Source organism: Sceloporus occidentalis, unplaced genomic scaffold (assembly GCF_023333645.1).
Source record: "Sceloporus occidentalis isolate IW3139 unplaced genomic scaffold, rSceOcc1.0.p SCAF_10, whole genome shotgun sequence".
NCBI classification, from domain to species: Eukaryota; Metazoa; Chordata; class Lepidosauria; order Squamata; family Phrynosomatidae; genus Sceloporus; species Sceloporus occidentalis.
The window spans coordinates 10,059,165-10,078,001 of NW_028316990.1; the positions used below are offsets into that span (position 1 = coordinate 10,059,165).

At 46.9% G+C, this 18,837-nt stretch overlaps 1 protein-coding gene across 1 annotated transcript; it reads left to right on the forward strand.

The window, feature by feature from the left end:
- The first annotated feature begins 402 nt into the window (after positions 1-402).
- On the forward strand, positions 403-17,648 carry LOC149305860 (cytochrome b5 type B-like). The gene is made up of 5 exons (XM_089540857.1): positions 403-608; positions 5,653-5,781; positions 6,240-6,266; positions 15,373-15,404; positions 17,028-17,648. The coding sequence occupies exons 1-5, from the start codon at positions 459-461 to the stop codon at positions 17,116-17,118; spliced, it is 429 nt and encodes a 142-aa protein (XP_089396983.1). The 5' UTR covers positions 403-458; the 3' UTR covers positions 17,119-17,648.
- The last annotated feature ends 1,189 nt before the right edge of the window (positions 17,649-18,837 follow it).

Sequence of the window (18,837 nt, forward strand, 5' to 3'; positions counted from 1 at the left end):
CTGATGTTTTTACCATTGTAGCTACTCTGGTTCTTACTGGCAATAGCACACACACACACACACATATATCTATAGGGTAAGGTGTAAAAATATACCTGCTGCTTCACCTTCAACAAGGGAAGCCTGCCTCTGGCCCAAAACTGCTCAGAGACTGACAGCTGTCAATCAACAATCCATTAGCCGGAAGTGGCAGGCGGTGATCAGAAAAGGCCCGTATGGAGGACGCTCTAGCCTGATCGGCTTCCATAGAGCGGCTCAGGAGAGGAAAGCGCTCTCCAAGCGCCTCTTTGAACTCGGCCTCTTATTGGCCCAGACGGGGAAGAGCGCGCGCCTCCGATTGGCCTCTCTGAGCCAAGGCCCACCTTCCCCTCAGCCAGCCAGCCAATGGCGTGAAGGCCCCGCCCCTCAGCCCAGCCGGCGAGTGGGCGTGGCTTGAGGTACGGCGGGCGAAGTCCGGGATGGGGACTCCGGAGGGCCGTGGGTCGGAGCCCCAGGCTCAGGGCGGGCCCTTGTTCACCTTGGCCGAAGTGGCGAAGCGGAACACCAACAAGGAGACCTGGCTGGTCATCCACGGCCGCGTCTACGACGTCACCCGCTTCCTTGATGAGGTCCTTATGCCAAGCTAGGCGAAGGGGGGCGGCGGGAGAGACCCGGATGTGGGCGGGGCCTGGCACGTGAGAGAAGGGGCGGGGCCAAGGGGCCTTGGAGAAGTTACTCCTGAGTAAAGTAGGCCCAGTGATTGGAGCTCCTCCAGTGGGGCGCTTAGGCCCTGGGTCGCCACTCCCAGCATCCTCCTTTGGCCATGCTGCAGAGGGGCTTCTGCGGGGACCAAAGGGGTGGGAGGGGAAGCCTGCAGCCTTGTTGGACTCCAGCTCCCAGCACTCTTCGCCAGCGGCTGCGCTGGCAAAGGGAGGCTGGGACTGGCAGCCTCCAAAGACGCCGCAGGACCCGTCACCCTGGTTTCAGGAGGAGGATGCCCTGGAGGCCCAAAGACAAAGCAATGGGCCCTGGCCTGGGATCGCTTGATCCCGAACTCTCCCTGGGAGCCAAAGTGTCAGGAGAAGGAAAGGCTCCTCCTGGAGAGAGAAGGATGCTGGGGGAGATGGAGGGATGCAGCAAGGAAGGCAGGCAGGCAGGCAGGGACTCTGTTGCGGAGGTGACTTTGCAGGACCTGAGGAGGAGAGCCTTTCAGGGTCAGGACTGAGTTGAAGGTGGTTAACAACAGCAACAAGCTGGAGAAGAGTGCAGAGGATGTCAAACGAATGGGGGGCCTCTCCCTGGAAGAAGCCAAGATGATTGAACTGAGTCTGTCATGAGACGACATGATGCAGGCAAAGAGAAGGTAGAAGACAGTAGAAAGAGAGGAAGGAAGGCCTCATGCCAGATGCATGGGCTCTTTGAAGGAGCTCACAGGCATGGATTTGCAGGACCTGAGCAGAGCCATGGAGGATGGACCGGGGCCTTGGAGATGCCTCATGCGCAGCCTCAGCATGAATCAGGATTGACTTGGAAGCAGTGAACAAGAAAAAGACAGAGAGCAACAAGCTACAAAGCCTAGCATTCCATAAGATGGAGCCATGACAGTTAAAACTATCTCAAACTGCATTAACTCTGCAGTGTAGATGCAGCCGATGTGGACTGAGCCCAGACAAGATTGTTTCACACAAAAAGTGTTCATGTTGCCCACAACCAGCAAAAAATGGATGCTTGCTGAACGTTATGCCCAGTTAGAGTCAATGACACGTGCTAACAGTTGTTGCTGTTGTTGTTGTTCAGTTTGTTTATATCCTTCCTCCCTCCCTCCCAGTACAGGGACTCAAGGCAGTTAGGAGCCCACAGAGCGGATGTGAAAATATATGCAGGAGGGATCATCCAAAGCTTGGTTTTCCAAAAGACAGCCGGATCTGTCTGTTTCAGCATCAGGGAAAGTGAAGACAAACCTTCTCAGCCGCTTTGAGATGAAATGATTTATCTTAGTGTGAGCTTTTGTGGATTCCAATCTGCTTCTTCAGGTGCGACAGTGGAGTGGAAAATTAATGCCATGGGTTATATACTTGGTTATATGCAAATATTTGGCCTATACGAAAGAGTCTTTCATGCTATCCATACTTTAAAGCCACCTTCTCCAGCTTGGTGCCTTCCTTCCACATGTTTTGGCTTACAATTCTTGACTACCAGTCATGATGGATAAGGCTGATGGGAATCGAAGGCAGCAGTTTGGGGGAAGGACACTGTAAAGGCTGTAAGTTGTCCCTTTTTGTGGGAACCTCTGTAGGGGCAGTTTTGTGTCGGGGTTGTCTGTATTTCAGGCCCTGGTGCCAGGGCTGGAAAATGGCCTTAATTTGTCAAGAGAGATGCTGCTAGCTGTCTTCATTGCCTTTTAAGACAAGAACAAACAAGAAGGGGAAAAACAGTCCCAGCTTTCTGGTCTTTGAGGAAAGGCTCCCCATGCCCAGATTGAGATCTAGATTAGGATTGGGGAAAATGGTGTGTGTGGCCTGAACACGGGGGACTGTGGGAGGTCTGGATTATTGCTGTTGTTGTTGTTGTTACTTTTTCAATGAGATTCGACGCGTTGAGTCCACTCTTCCCTGCCTGCTTAAGACAACTCACCAATAGCACATAAAAGCAACACAAATGGATGATTATAAAAGGACTCGGTGCTTGGTAAGAAACCCGTAGGGCCTATAGAGATCAAAAACAAATTTCATTTGCAATACACACACACTTCTTTAATTCTTGATGACATTTTCTCACTATTTAACTCAGGCAGAGTTTTGCAAGCCTATCTGTGTCTGGTGTGTGTGTGTGTGTGGAGGGGGGATGACTACTTAGAACCAGTTTTGTTGATAATGTTATGCAATAGACAGTGAAGACATTGGACTCTCATGCGGCAGAAGCTCACTGGAATGAGGGAGACCCGGTGGCTCAAGAAACCTCAGGAGTGATTTCCTCATTTGCTCAGACGCCACCCTTTGCTTGCTTTTAGTGTTTTTAAAAGAATCTATTTAAAATGCCCTTTGTCCCCGTAGATAACAGGGCAATATACAGTGCGCATGTCTGAACAGAATCACACAATGATAAAAGGGGGGGGGGTGAAATACCATACAGTAAAACAGGACTGTCATAACAGCCAGTTAAATCAATAGATTAACCAGCATGACCAAACTTGGAACACTTGAGCAGATAAAAAGGCTTTGATCAGGTGCCAAAAAAAGCCTGTATTGTTGATGCCAGTTGTACCTCTGGGGAGAGAGTGTGTATGGAGGTAGTCCACATTGGTGTGCCAACGCAGTGAAGACCCTGCCTTTTGTTGCTATATGATGTCCTTCCCATAGTGAGAATCCACAAAGTAGATCCTCAACTGGGGATCTTAAAACTAACTGTGAAGGGAGTGTCCCAAATTCTGGACTGCAAGGCAAGGTAGGGGTGGGATGTAGGGGAAATGTACTCATTTCTGTAGTCCTTTCCCTGTGCGCCAAGGACTGTTGTCTTGCTTGAAGGCCACACGATCTTGTTCTTTACCCAAGTGAACATCTGCAAGAGCCTGGATGCTTTAAACTGAGACCTATCTAGCATGAGCCCAGCAAAAAGGCCCTGAGGTCTAGCGTTTTGCCATTTCAGTTCCAGCTTTGCTTGGACTGTGGCGTTCTACATTCTCTTTGCTAGACCACTTGGAGAAATGATTATTCTGGATGCGAATGGGTGAATCCAGCTTCCGCATTTGTTTGTGTATCTTTCTCTCGTATTGATCCAGGTTTCTAAGCCGCGTGGAACACCGAGCTATTGATCCAAACAGGGCTGTCCCTTTTCTTTACAGAGAAGCATCAAGCCAGAACATACTAAGAAATTAAGGCAACACGATACAAAGCACGATACAGAGAGATTACTCAGGGCCGTATGTCCTCCGCTCTCAGCAAAGCTGATGGAATTTGTTTTAGCCTTTTTTCTAGGTCTGTTCTTAACTCTGAAGTCCAAGAACACACAGGGAGAGAACAAAGCCAGTTGTTGATGGCTTAACTCAAGCCCTCGCGGTGTGTTGCCTGCGTTTAACTCCCTGTCCGTCTGCACCTTCTGTATCATTTGGGGGAGAAACATGAGATCTGTCAAAAGGGGAAGCTGCCTGACGTCAATCAGAGATGACTCCCTTCACCTCTGCTCCCTGCCTCACCCAGAGAGGAGTTTTGCCCAAGGAGCCAAACCTACTTCAGGGTTCTTTCCAGCTTCTTATAGGCTTGTCTCAGCCTGTTTTCCCAGCTTTGCACCTTCTGACCTAAGACACTGTCTGTAGCTACTGTGTTATTGAAAGCTGGTGGAATTGACAACCTCGGGGCTTGGAGGCAAGCGTCATTTGGAAGCAAAACAGAGGAAATATCAGAAACAGCCTTCTATCCAAGGAAGCTGGTTTGTCCAGTATTTAGTCCGCTACTATCTTTACAGGGATCATACAACTCCTACTTCCAGCAGCTCCACTGGCTGCCATTTTTTTCCCCAGGTGTAATTCAAAGTATTGATTATAACCTAGTTGTTTTTTGCTGTCAACTTCCACTTATGATGGCTGTATGAACGAGAGCCCTCCAAGAGCCCTGGTCATCTACAGCTTCACTCAGGTCTTGCAAACTCATGGTTGTGGCTTCCTTGACGGAATTAATCCACCTTTAGTGCAGTCTCCTCTTTCTACTTCACTAAGCATTAGCATCATGCCATCTGGTGATAGGCCATGTCAAGATATGTCCAAAGTATGACAGCCCCAGTTGAGTCATCTTCACTTCTAGTGAAGCATTCAGGCTTAAAAAAAAATCTTTGTCCCATTATCTTGTCTTTTTAAAAACATTGCCAGCAGTTTAATTGTATTTTAATGTTGATCTTGTGTGGGTTTTTTAAAATGAAATTGTACCCATTTTAGTTTGTAAGCCACCTTGAGTCCCAGTTTAGGGGGAAAGCCAGGATATAAATAAAGTTGATGATAATCATTGCCTAAATGGTCCTGCATCCTGTGTTTTGGGACTGGAGTCACTGAGTGGCTAATGGTTGCCTCGACTCCCAGAATCCCTCGCCTGGAAAAAACAGTTATTAGAAGCTCTGGTGGGCTCACCCATCAAGTCAGTATATAAACAGTTCAAAACTGGAACAGTAACTATGGAAAACAAAAGGAAAACAATTCAAATATTCTAAAAACAAATGAGCCCATTAAATCATTTAAAGGTTAAAAGAATATATATTCCATAAAAGCTTGTTTAATGTTTGGACTAAGGCCTGGAGTGGATGCAGGCCACCCACTGACCTGGAAGTCACTTGCTGCCAGTGGTTACAATTCCTATTGGACTCAAGGGTACTTACTTTCAGCTAAGTATTTGGGACTGTGGCCTTGGATCCTAAGTGAGAGGCGTCTTGACTCAGAGCTTTTTGTATGTACTTTGATACTGCTTCAAGAAACACAGCAACCTTCTGTGGATTTGCAGTTTGGGGGGAGGTACTTGGAATTCCCTCCAAGAGGGTCTTACTAAACTACAAGTCCCAGGATTCCATTGAATGCAGCCATGGCCATTAAAGTGGAATCATAGTGCCATCACTGGGTGGCATGAAAGGGCCTGTTCTTCTTCCTCCTGTGTTTCTCTTCTTGTTCACCCTTTCTTGGCTGATTCCTTCCAGCATCCTGGCGGAGAGGAGGTTTTGCTTGAACAAGCTGGCCGAGATGCTACCGAAAGCTTTGACGATGTTGGGCACTCCATGGATGCCAAGGAGATGCTCAAGCAGTACCTCATAGGAGAGGTTCACCCGGTGAGCCCCCATTACTGCAGATAAAGCTGTGCATAGCGGGAAGGAAGGCCTGTGTGGGTTCTGGGGGGGGGGGTTCCATGGCTGAGCGGGGATTCAAACCTTGCTCTCCAGGGTCCTAGACCAGTGCTCAAATCACTCTCCTATGGGCTGCACAGAGTGCCAATAACACAGAGGGGAATTATCATCTCCCATTTGAAAAACTGGTATTTTTGATTTTAAACTATGTAAAGGAGACTTGCAGCCTACTGGAAAAGTGCATTGCTGATCTGGTAGGCTTCCACAGGAAGGAATTCACTTCCCCTTCCCCATTTTTAGGCCAGAGAAAAGGTGACCCAGAGAGTCTTGGGGCGTGGAAGGCCTAAGAACCAGCCTTGAGGAGAGGCCCACTGTTTGCCAACCCGGCTTTTGTTCAAGGCCTCAGCTTTTAAGTTGCCTCTCCTTTTGTTTTCTCTCCACAGTCTGACCAGAAGCTGGACCCCTCCAAGGTAAGGCCCAATGCTGGCAGTCTTATTTTGCTCCTTGTTCTGGAATGGCAGAGTTCTTTGGGGGTCTGCAAAAATGGCCTAGGGCTGTTGCTCAGGGGCAGGCAAGTGTCTGGGATGAAGGGGCTACGTTGGACCCAGGGAAATGGGGTCTTCCAGATAGCCTGGATCCAAGTTGCATCAGGCTTTATGAGTCAGGTGTTGGAGTCCATAAATAAAGAAGACCTTTCCCAAGCTCTTTGATGAGTCCATGTGCAACAGCGGCTGCTAGCTGTGGAGGAAATGTCCACATTCGGAGGTGACACCGCCGAACACCAGTTACTTGGCTCCTACCAGTTGGAAGCGCTTTTCGTCCTCGTGACTTGCCCATGGGCTTCCCAGGAGCATCTCTTTGGCCACAGCGTGAAAGAGGTTGCTGGACTCGCTGGGCGCCTTGCAGCCTGACCCAACTTCAGAGTTCCTCCTCTTCTGTGCTTAGTAGGAAAAAAGGCTCTGGAGCAAAGGTGCCCCTCTGGGTCTCAGGGCTGTTTACCTTTGCCGGAGCAGCTGGGAATTCCTCATTCATCAGAGTTACAAGCATCCAGGCGGAGTTGGTGGGAAAGGAGAAGGCACTCCTCTGTGCATAGTTGGCCCAGTGGCAGGCATGGTGGATCCTCATGCACTATATGCATTGTGTGTGTGCATCCTATTGTTTATTTAATTTCTCCCAAATGGAACCCTGTGTGGCTCATGCATAATAATAATAATAATAATAATAACAATAATACGTTTTATTTGTATTTCCCGCTTCTCCCAGTGGATTGAAGCGGGATTAAAACAAAGTATAAAACAACAAGACAATATACAATTACAGTTAAAAATACAATTTGCCATAATATCAACAGTAATGAATAAAAACAATTTATAAAAAATAATATCTATCTGCAAAACATGCAATGTGCCAGTCCTAATTAGGGACTTGATTTAATTTCTCTAGAGGGATAGACTTTAAAAAGAGTTGGGAGGATATGCTAATTGGAAGAGATACGTTTTTAATGCCTTCTTGAAGGTTTCCAATGTAGGGATGCAGCATATCTCTTCTGGGAGGTTATTCCAATGTGTGGGGGCCATGGCCGAGAAGGTCCTATGATGGGTAGATGTTAATCTTACCCTAGGATGCTCAAGTAGATACTTCCCTGTTGTTCTGAGAGTGTGGGGCGGATTATGTAGGGAGAGGCATTCCCTCAAGTAACTCGGGCCCAAGCCATGTAGGGCTTTATAGGTAACAACCAACACTTTGTATTGGGCCCGGAAGCTAATTGGCAGCCAGTGAAGAGATTTTAGTACTGGTGTTATATGGTCTTGCCTTGAGGATCCGGTGACCAATCAGGCTGCAGCATTTTGAACTAGCTGAAGCTTCTGAACTTGGTACAAAGGTAGCCCCATGTAGAGCGCATTACAGAAATCCAAGCGAGAGGTTACCAATGCGTGTACTACTGTTTCAAGGTCCTTTTGGTCCAGACAGGGACGCAGCTGGCGTATCAGCCGAAGCTGGTACCAAGCATGAATCAAAACAAGGTACAATTAAAAATTAAAAATGAGTAGATAAAAACATTTTAAAAAAAGAAATAAGCTACCAAGGGTGTCACGTTTTTAAATATTTTAGAACTCTAACAGCCAAGATTGGATTGTGGTGGTTGTTGGCAGCGGTGGTGGCGGTGGGGCATTGGAACAGTTCCAAAACTGGGGGCTCTTTGCTGCCCTCGGTTGAGCCATTTTGGCAGGGCTGGCACAGAGAAATGAAGCCAGTTGACAATACAGGAGTTTGGGGAAGGGATGGGGGGAGGCAGGGACGCTCTCCCCAGCACTGGGTCCCCAGCCAGAGATGGGCAGGAGCAATCGCCCCAGGTGAACCATTGATAATCTGGCCCTGGGCAGTGATGCGTTCACTGGGACTGGGAGATGTCTGAGTCCAAGGTTGGCAAGAGTAGTTTCCCACGTTTTGGGGGGAAGGGGGATGCAGGCAGGAGGAACTATCCTCTGCCTCTATCAACAGACCTGTGGGTTGCCCTGGACACACTGCGCAGATGCCCAGCAGATCAATCATTGAAGGGGGGGCTGCTTTAAAACATCCCCCCCCACTAGCTTGATGCCTGGCCTGAGTATTGTCCTCTCCCCATCTCCCTCCCTGGTTTGTGTCAACAAAGGCTTGGAACTGGCATGAGGTCCCAGCCAGCAGTGGCTGACTGAACTTGCCCTGAGCAGCCTCACCTTTTGGATTCTGTCCGTAGGGAAAGGCCTCTGGTCATCCAGGGAGGCCCTGAGTCCATCCTCTGCAGCCTCCTGGGTTTGGGAAGGGCCTTGTGCAAGAAGGAACCCTCTCCATCTCTCTCCCTCTCCTCCCCCAGTGCGAGATTAATGTCTCAGGAATCCAAACAGCCCATACCTTTCTGTGATTTACGATACTCACAGACAGCCTTGACAATGTTATTCCTACAAACATAAAAACAGGGCTACAGTAGTTTCATTTATAGAACCACCCAGATTTAAAGTTTCACAGGAACAGAGGAGTTCATAAAATATGCCTCCCTTTGTGTGTGTGCTAGCTGACTTGTGAAGGAGTGTTGTTCCTATGGCTTGATGCAAATCCCTGTTTATTGTGGTGTGGCTAGCGGGTTTACTGTATTTTCTAATGCAACCTCTGCCTCATTTTTTAAAAATACAAAATACCAAAACAGCCTATGTGTGACATGGTCTTCTGCATTTTGACACAAGAAGGAACGCCAGACAAATATCAGTAGTTTTGGTGGGGCTTTTTGTGGGGTGGTGGGGGTCCCAATTCCCTTTTGTTCATGCGTTTGGTGTTTGCCCTTCTGAGAAGTGGGATTCTTGGCCAGGAGAGGATACTCTGTGGCTAGTTTGGACCTCAGCCTAGGAGAAAGAAGCCCAAACAAAGCCCAGTACACTTGTCATCTGGGCAGGACTGGGAGCAGTTATTTTGGGGTCTGCAACTCCCAGAACCCCCTAGCCAGTTTAGCCACAGGCTGGGGGATTCTGGGTATTGCAGTAAAACCCAATATAATCCACCCCGCACACTCAGAACATCCGGGACAAATTTGTTGGAGGTCCCTAGGTCAAACTTAGCACGGACCTCACAGAGGGCTTTTGCCATCGCTGCCCCTTCACTTTGGAACAAGCTCCCCGTAGAGCTTCGCTCCGCCGCCTCACTAGATATTTTCAAGAAAAATCTGAAAACGTATCTATTTCGGTTGGCCTTCCCACCTTAGTTAAATTGTTTATTTTCCTGCCCCTTATTTTTTTCCCCCCCCCTTTTGACCCCGGACCATTGTAAATTAATCTCTCTTTCTCTTTGCCCTTCACATATGTATTTTATTGATTTCCTGTTCCTGTTCCTTGTAGTAATGCTTTTAACTTTTATATTGAATTTTTATCTTGTATTGTAATGTTTTAAATTTTGTAAGCCGCCTTGATCATAACTATGGAAAGGCGGGGTAAAAATAAATTTTATTATTATTATTATTATTATTATTAAAACAAAAAGATTCTGCTAAACACTGGCAAAGTCTGTATCTGAGAACAGGTTACCACACGTAAAGCTGGGGCCATCTCCAGTGTCTTATAGCTCCCTATAGTCTGAAAAAGGGTTTGGACACTGAGGGAAAAGCTGGCAGGTATACCTGCGCCCTGGTTGTCCCTTGCCTCCCCTGCAACATCTCCATCACGAAAGGAAGGGGCTTCCTGATGGGAAGGTTTGTATCACAATTTTCTGCTAGGGCCATTTCCAGCACTAAAGTGAACCAAATGCAAATGAGCTTTCCAGGAGAGCCCTGGGTTTGCATTGCTCCTTTTTTAAAATGGGTTGCCTTGAGTTGTCTCAGCTGATACCTGCCCCATGCTGCAGGTTTTAAGGGAAGCCTGCTCTCAAGCCTGCCTTTGTGTCTGTTTTGTGTCTTTTCTCCCTCTGCCAGGCCTAACCGAGGGCTGCTTTTGCATGCTTGCCACTTGTTCTTCCTCCTCCTTCTCCCCGCTTGTTCAGTGTTGGCTTTCTCACTTTCTCTGCCTGCGCAGCCAGAGCAACTTCTGTGAGTCTCAATCACACCTTGTCTGAGGGCAAATGAAATGGGATCAGTGATGCTTAGTCCTACATTTTCCCTGTTTTTTTCGGTGGTGGGAAATGTTTTGGCTTTGGGATTACAACTCCTAGAAGGTACCCTGTCATCAATAGCCTTGCTCAGGTCTTCTAGACTAAGGGCATCCATTGTGGCTTCCTTGATGGAGTCACTTCATCTGCATTGTGGCCTTTAATGTTTCCCAGCATTTTCATCCTTGCCATTGACTCACGTTGTCTTGTGATGTGCCCAAAGTATGATATCCTCAGTATAGTCACCATCGCTTCTAGTGAGAGTTTAGGCTTGACTTGCTCTTGGACCCGTTTATTTGCCATTTCAGTAATCCTTCGTATCTGCAGAGCTTTCCTCCTGCACCGTATTTCAAAGGAGTTGATTTTCTTCCTGTCCGCTTTCTACTCTCACTAGCTGGTACATAGAAATGAAAAATACTATGGCCTGGTTGAGACCAGGGTTTGATTCCCCTCTGCTGGGCTCTGAAACCCACTGGGTGATGTTAGGCAAGTCACACACTCTCAGCCTGAGAGGAAGGCATTGGAAAACCTTCTGTGAACAAATCTTGCCAAGAAAACCTCATGATACATTTGCCTTAGGGTTGCCATAAACTGGTAATGACTTGAAGGTACACAACAACAACAAATGATGGAGGACATAGCAGAGTGACATCCATGAGCAAAGAAGTTTGTCTTCCATTAGCCCCATGGGAAGACTCATGTTATCTACAGACTCTGTTTTTCTTCCACTTGGCAACACATAAATTGGGAGCACAGTTCCAGTGTAGTTGTTCTTCTTCATTTATCCAGCATGGGTCTTCTTCTCTGGGTCTCCTGTATGAACCTTTGGAAAATAGTCTGTATTTGAAAAGTAATAACACCAGTTGCTATTCACATATGCCCTCATCTCCTGCCTCAGTATGGAAACTTGAGTTGCAGCATTTCCTCAATGTAGAAATGTTAGAAAGGCCTCAAAGACCGATGAGTTCTGCGGCCTGGGCATGGTTTGGCCTATGGACAATAGCAAAAGTTGTGACTCTTGGCTGCTGAGGTTGATGAAGCCATCAAAGTTTGGTCAGGCTCAGCCTTTGATGCATTCCCAGTTGGGTTGGTTTCATAGAATTGTACAAATGGAAGAGACCACAAAGGCCATCCAGTCCTGTTTGATCAAAAAGTGGCTTGTGTAGTGTTGACATCTGGTCAAAGGGAAGTGTCCTGCCAAACATAGTGGAGCCCCTGCAGTGGGCTAAGGGCAACACAGGACCCAAACACACTGTGTTTTTGCCTGGAGAAGTTAATAGTCTAAACAAGGAAGTGGTGACGCTGTACAGCACTAAAATGAAAAGAGTAGGAAAGTGTAAGGAGAGGGAAGGAAAGAAGGAAGGAGAGTGAAGGGGAAGTGGTCAGGGTTTGGGACATCTACATTTGGATCCTTTGGAGAAAACCTGGTGACACCTTGTTTTCTGCTTTTGCTGCAAAGGATAGGTTCAATGGTTCAAGTAACAAGAATGCAGATTCCAGTTCAACATCAGGAAGAACTTCCTGTTGGTCAGAGCTGTTTGAGAGTAGAAGAAGGTCCCTCAAAAGATGGTGGGCTGTCTGCCTTTAGATGTTTTTAAACAGAGGTTGGGTAGTACCCTGAGTAAGGGATGCACACTTTAGGCATAGATGCCTGCAATGCCAGGCCTCTGGACTAGAAGACCTTTGATGGTCTCGCAACTCTCTAGTTCTATGATCTTCCACTCCAGACTTGTGAGGTATGTTGCTTTTGTCACAGAAACACTTTGATCGGATTGCCTGGATGTAAACATGGATCTCTTGCTAATACTTATGCATTTCTCTGTGCTCTCCCCAGTCTGCTGATGTCCATTGTCTGTTGTGAATAGTGACCAAAATATGTGACTCTTGCTTAATTGCCTTCCCGCTCTTGGGTTGGGTTTATCTGTTGGTGCAGCAAAGTTTCTGTTTGCTCAAAGCCTTGCTTGGTTTCAAAAGCCAGCTCACGGAGGCAGCTTGAAACGGCCAATGCCTCTTCTTTGAAAAGTGGCTCAGAGTTCCAGCTGTGGAATTCTGCTTGGTGGCATTCAAAATATCTCTTCCCAGATCGTTGCATCTCTTTCTGGAGACACACATGCCTTTTCGCCATCTCCATTAAAACAAAAAACATTGTTCGATCTGTATGCTTGATGCTTATTATGGATTCCCCTTAGCCATCTCTGCAGCTTTTGTTCTCCCAAGTTACAGAGCAGAAATATATTGGGGAGAGGTTCCTCCTTGCCCAGCCTTACTGGTCTCCTGAATCGTAGCCACAGTCGCTGTCTTGAACAAACATATTGGGCAAGAGAAGAAGCAAGATGTTCCTGGAGACCGGGGGGGTTGGACTCCAACCCTTTTTGTTTGTTGCACTCCAGACTGCCATACTTCCTGCATCCATGCCTACATTGATATCCTGGAACTTCTAACACTTGAGTCGAAAGAGGCTCCTCCAAGCCTCTGTCTGGAACCTCCCTTTGTGAAAACCACCTGTCTTGTCTTGATGTTCGCACAGAAGAAACACTGCATATAGAAAGACCTGGGGCCTTTCACATTCCATAGTGATAGCACTTCGATTCTACTTTACCTGTCATGATTGCATCCTATGCAGTCCTGGGGCATGCAGCCTTGTTGTTGTGTGCCTTCAAGTCATTTCTGACTTATGGCATACCTATCACAGGGATTTCTTGGTTTGTTCAGAGGGTTTTGCCATTGCCTTCCTCCAAAGCTGAGAGAGTGTGATTTGCCCAAGTGACCCAGTGGCTTTCCACAGCCGGGTGGGAAATTGAGCCCTATTCTCCAGAGTCCTGGTCCACTGCTCAAACCTCTACACCAGGCTGGCCCTTGCCTTGAACCTTGCCACTTGGGATAGTTGGCAGGAGAGACTGGAGGAAGGTGTGAGAGTATGTGAAAGCGTGTGTGAGTGTGAAAAGGGACAAGGGAAGGCTTAGCGGCTGGGGAAGAGGAGTGTGAAATGGAATCTCATTAAGGAGCCACTGGCTTCTCTTCATGCTGCGTTGGCAGATTTGGCCTGGGAACAGCGGCTGCTTCAGCTGGCCCTTGGCACAAGGCTTTTGCTTCTGTCACTTGGCATTTGCAGCTTAGCAAGGGGGGCGCGGAGGGAGCAAGACACATATTAAAGGCAAAGGGGCCTTTTCTAACTTTTATCTGTGGTTGCCCGGGGTCTCTTTTTCCTCCAGCCAGCCTTGGGCCTGGTGGGACATCTTAGCCCTTCCTGTTTGGAGTCAAAAGGAAACAGGGCAACACATGTTTTAAAAAAGGAAATGAAATAAAAGGTGTGTGCTTGGAGCTGCTGGGCCTGGCTGCAGAAAGGAACCCAGCTCCTTGGGAAGGACTGGATGTTGAGGGGCCTTTGGAGGACCTCAGGGGTAAAGGTATATCATTAAATATCAAAGAATTCTCCAGGCCATTTCTGATTTCTGTGCATGGCTGTGAAAGCTAGGCAGTGGAAAAAGCTGAGAGGAAGAGAACCAACTCATTTGAGATGTGGGGCTGGAGAGGAGTTTGACAGAAACTGTGGACTGATAAAAAGACTAATAAATGGGTCGTAGAGCAAATCAGGATCGAACTCTCCCTAGAAGCCAAAATGACTGTACTGAGTCATGAGATGACATTTCAACTGGAAAAGAATTGACTTTTGCAAAACCTGAGCAGGGCTTTTGATGACTGAGGGGGTCTTGGAGGTCTATCTTTTGCAAGATTGCCATAAGTCAAAGTGAACTTGACATGGCAGATGGCAAAAACAGCAGTCGTGAGGAATCCCCAAGCTGACAGCAGTAAATAGTACTGTGGCAAATGGGTCTTGCAGTGGGGTTGTTTTGGAAGTCCTCCCCATTACCCACTGTCCAGGCAGCAGATGACATTATTCAGTGCGACAAAGGGAAAGTGGAGCGAATGGTCAGTTCTAACTGGGGCTGAAAGACTATGTGTTGTGACTCATTTCCCAGCCAGGAAATGGTTTTCCCAACCCTTGAGAAACCCCATTGGGAAGAATAATGCAGCAGGGAGAATTTTGTGAAGTCTTCTCCCTTCAGTCACACATCCTGAAGTGTTCTGGGGAATTATTTTGTGCAGAAATAGACAGTAGTTTTCCTGCACACAAAGGAAGGTGTTTGAAGGCATTTGCACAGAACAACCGGGGGCATTTCTGCGCAGAATAGTTCCAAGAATGTATGAAGGTAAGGTGAGCACTGCTCAGAAATGTCCATTTTACTCCCTTAGTGGGCAGAGACTTTGGTAATGCACCCCACAGAGGCCAAGGAGCAGTTGAAGTATACAATCTCTGCCGGTTTGTCTAATAGGGCTATCCCAACCTGGTGAACTCTGGACATGTTGTGCTCTCTCCCGCATCATCCCCAACCAACAAGACCACTGGGCAATAGCTTGAAGAAGGCCAGTCTAAGGACTTGTGGGATATGAGAGACTGCTGAGGATGATGGGACAGGGTGATCTTAACAAGAGAATAGTAGGTAAAGTTAAGGCAAAAGGGGGCACCCCAGGAAAGAAAGTGAGCAAACGAGGGCAAAATCTTCTGAATGAAGACAAATTGTTTTCTTCCCTGCTAAGAAGGCCAAAAGGAATCCTTTACTAAAATCTGTTCCTTCCAGGAGGGGGCTAAAATGGCTTCCTTGGCAGGCAAAAGCTTTCTTTATTCCAACTGGCATTTGAGAACAAAGCGTTCAAAAGGAATAGCTTTTAGTCAGGTGCTCTTCTGTTTTGGTTGCTTGAAGAATACTGTTTCTCTTTTTAAACTGCTTTTTTTAACCATATGTTTTTAAAATTGTTTTTAAATGTCCCAATTGGTAAGCTGCCTTGTGTCCCTGTTTTTTGGGGAAAGTGGGATCTAAATAATGTTAACCATCATCGTAATCATTGTTATCATCATTACCATCACCAGTGGACATGAAATCCCTGTTGGTTTGGTTTTCTTCCCAGGTTCCGAACCAATCTCCCTCCAACGAATCAAGGTAAAGTAATCTGTCAATATTAGAGTAAAACGATGCATGCTCAGTTTTTGAAGTTATCTTGGTTTTAAAAAGAATCATTGGCGGGATACAAACCGCCAAATAGTACGTCATCAATACGTACTAGGGTTAGGAAGGGGCGGTGCTTCCGCACCCCCCTAACCCTAATACGTATTGAATACGTACAAGATGGCGGCGCCCTGTTCATACGGGCGCAGCCATCTTGACGTATCGGACGCTGAGCGTCCGTACGCGTCGCGTCCTTTGTGACGTAGCAAGTGCGCCCCATTTTGGAGCTTCTTTTTTGCTCTGCGCGGGAGCCGCGCGGTTTGGCTGCTGCAGCTCCCGCGCGGAGCAAACGGCGGCGGCGGGGAAGCGCCACAAAGCGGCGGTTTGTATCCCGCCATAGATTCAAAAAGCCCTTTCTCACACCTGCTATGTCAAACTTGCTCCTCCATCTCACTATCCTGTACATGTTGTTAGGTGCCTTCAGATTGTTCCCAAATTATGGCAACCATAAGGTGAACTTATCCGAGGGTTTTCTTGGCCAGATTTGTTCACTGACAGACAGACAGACAGACAGACAGGCAGGCAGGCAGAACACTTTCAGGTGTGGTGAGCAATAAATAATTGGAGGAAATTTAATCTTTGGATGGTCTCTGTGGATGTTCCCTGTCCTGCCTTTGGCTGTGATCGATTGCAGCTTTGGGTCATGGCTGCTGCTTCCATATACAGAGGACGGATTCTGTGCTGCCAAAGCGAGCCTGGTCTGAATCCCGTGGTCTATACAAGAGTCCCAGCGAATCCACAGAACTTGCCTACTAATTTATTGCTCCAGCTGGGACTAGTCAATAGCACTTACCGTGTTTGCAACTGGCTCCATTGACCTGTGTACAAAGTTCCAGAAGCTGCTTCCCTGACCCAGTATGTGTCAACTGCCCCAAGGGTGGATCTGCCCCCAACAACTAATAGCTGAACAGTCCCAGATTTAGTCAAGGGTCACAGTGACAGCTACAAGGACAGGAAGAATGGCTGAGTACATTTTTCACCATTTGCAATCACTTTTCTGTTCCGGGAAGTGATTATTGGATTTAGCATTTGCAATGCAGATTCTCCTGGTGAAGGACTTTCTTCTTAATTGGTCCTCTCTCCAGTAAAGCTGAGTCTGAAAAGAATTAAGTGTGTGCCTAGTTTGCATAAAAAATGTAATTTCCAGCCCTTCTTTTTCTCTCTCTTCCTTTGATTTAAGAAAAGTCAAAATTACACGACTTAAAGAGTTTTCACTTAGCAATTGCTGGGATTGAGGGAGGGAAATTTTTAAAAAATGTCATTTGGGCGAATGGATGGGTGAATGAAGTCAAAAAAGCAGGCAGCTGGGGGTATAGTTTCCTAGTCCCTAACAGAACTTCATCTCCTAGGACTTGGTTGTAAGAACTGCTTTAAGATTATATGTAGATGCACACAGAGTCACTGAGTCACTGTCTCTGTGAACAGAAATCCGATCTTGTATGTTCCGGCTCAGCGCACCTGACAGAAGAACATTCTAGAAGAGATCTTTCCTGTTTCGTGTAAGTGGTGTTTAGCATTTATATGTTTTAACCCCTCCTTTCCTCTCTCTCTCTGCAGTTTCTGGACTGTCTGGTTGATACCTGTTGTTGGAGCACTGGTCCTGGGCTTAATGTATCGCTTCTACATGATGGACGGGAAGTCCTCCTGATTGTGAACAGAACCAGTAGAACTGGAAAGCCATGCCATGCTGTTGGGAGTTGTGGGGTTTTGCGGAAATACTGGCAAAGCTCGCTTTCATCCATCAGCCTGGCCAAGAAGGGCTCTGGAGGACTCACCATGACTTTTGTTGTAACTAGATATAAACCATGACTTCCCTCCATTCCAGGGCATGTCTTCGTTGGCTGTGAGTTGTTTCTCATGTGGCAGCCTCAGGGTTTGTGGCAGCGGGTGCTTCTGGCCTGTGCCAGTCTGTCTAAGTCCCAGCAGAAGGGGTTAGTTTGTAATCAGAATTCCTTCTCTCTAGAGAAAAGGGGCTCTGCTAACAGCACAGCCTGACCACAAAGTCAGGAACAGCAACAACACAGCTATCTCTGGTGGTATTTCCTCCTCAGCTGTCTCTTTCTGTTTGCGGTTTTAGAAATAGTTAAAGAGATGTTCTCACTAGTCCTTTAATTTACATGGTCCTGATTGACTGTATGCCTTTTTAATTGGTCTGTTCTGTAATAAAGGAGGCTTCAATTACTCTGAATCCGCAGCCCATTTTTTCCTGGCTTGAAAAATAACACTCTCACATCTCTGACAACATTTGGATGGCCTGTGCGTCTCCATCTTTCTGGTCTTAATGCTGATGTCTTCTTGCTTAAATTTACAGCTCAAGGAATATGGTGTGGCAAGAAAGGTTGTCTCTTCTGCCCATTTTGTGCCAGGCAAGAGTTCCTTGAGTTACAAATACATGCAAGAGGGTGTCAACACCAAGGCAGAGGGAAGTGGCTGGGAATTGTGCCTCTGGGCTTGAAACACAAGACAGTTGCTCTTAAGTAAGGGGCGTCCTTACTTAGAGGTTGGGCTCTGGTGCCAGTCTCAAATTGTACAAACAAACAGCACAAAACAGCATTGTTCTGGAGCGCAGGGATAAGTCTGCTCTCTCTTTTACCACTTCTCTTAGGCTCCCATAATTTCAGAGCATGCTGGCTGGAGGGCTCTGGCAGTTATCTTTAATAACAAGTGGTTTTTCCAAGCTCTGGACCAGTTTGCATGTTGGTTCTAAGTTTGAATCTAGGATTCAAGAAGCAGCCCTGAAGCTAAAGATGCCTCCTGGTGTCATTTTTGCATTCCCCCTCTTCAAGGGAGGCCAGAAATTACAGCTTCTTACAAGAACATTTCAATCATATATGCTTGCAGATCAGTGTGTATGCACAGCAGAACCCAAACCTCAACTGAGATTAATACAAAGAAGTGCAGCCAATGGTGAAATTGGTTGCATGGCTGACTCCTTTGTGAAGGTTGGCTGCTTGCAGGCTCACGTCTGTTCTTGTGCATTTGTTGAATTTAGCTGATAAGGGGGGAACAAGGTATGTGTGTGTGTGTGTCTCAACTCCAGTCTGTCTCTGTCTGTAAATCCAGAGTTCAGAGCGTGTTGTCTTGGAAACTGATCCATCTGGAATAGTGGTTATGATGGGAAACACTTAAGACGCTGCTCTCTGGTTCTGGGAAAGCGTTGGGTGTTGCAAACGTTCTGCATCCAAACTCTTGAGGGTGAAAGCCTTTTTTGCTTCAAGTAAAGGAGTGGGGGGTGGTGGTGGTTGCTGTTATTATTATTATTATTATTATTATTGATTTCATTTATATCCTCCCCTTTCCCCCACAAGGCTGGGACTCAAGGCGGCTCACGCATTTAAAAGATTACAATTCAGAATGTGCAAAAAGT

Excerpts from the sequence above, each read along its gene's own strand:
- LOC149305860 (XM_089540857.1), top strand. The coding sequence starts at position 459 with ATGGGGACTCCGGAGGGCCGTGGGTCGGAGCCCCAGGCTCAGGGCGGG. Across the intron at positions 609-5,652 it reads TCACCCGCTTCCTTGATGAG|CATCCTGGCGGAGAGGAGGT; the intron begins GTCCTTATGCCA and ends GATTCCTTCCAG. Across the intron at positions 6,267-15,372 it reads AGAAGCTGGACCCCTCCAAG|GTTCCGAACCAATCTCCCTC; the intron begins GTAAGGCCCAAT and ends TTTTCTTCCCAG.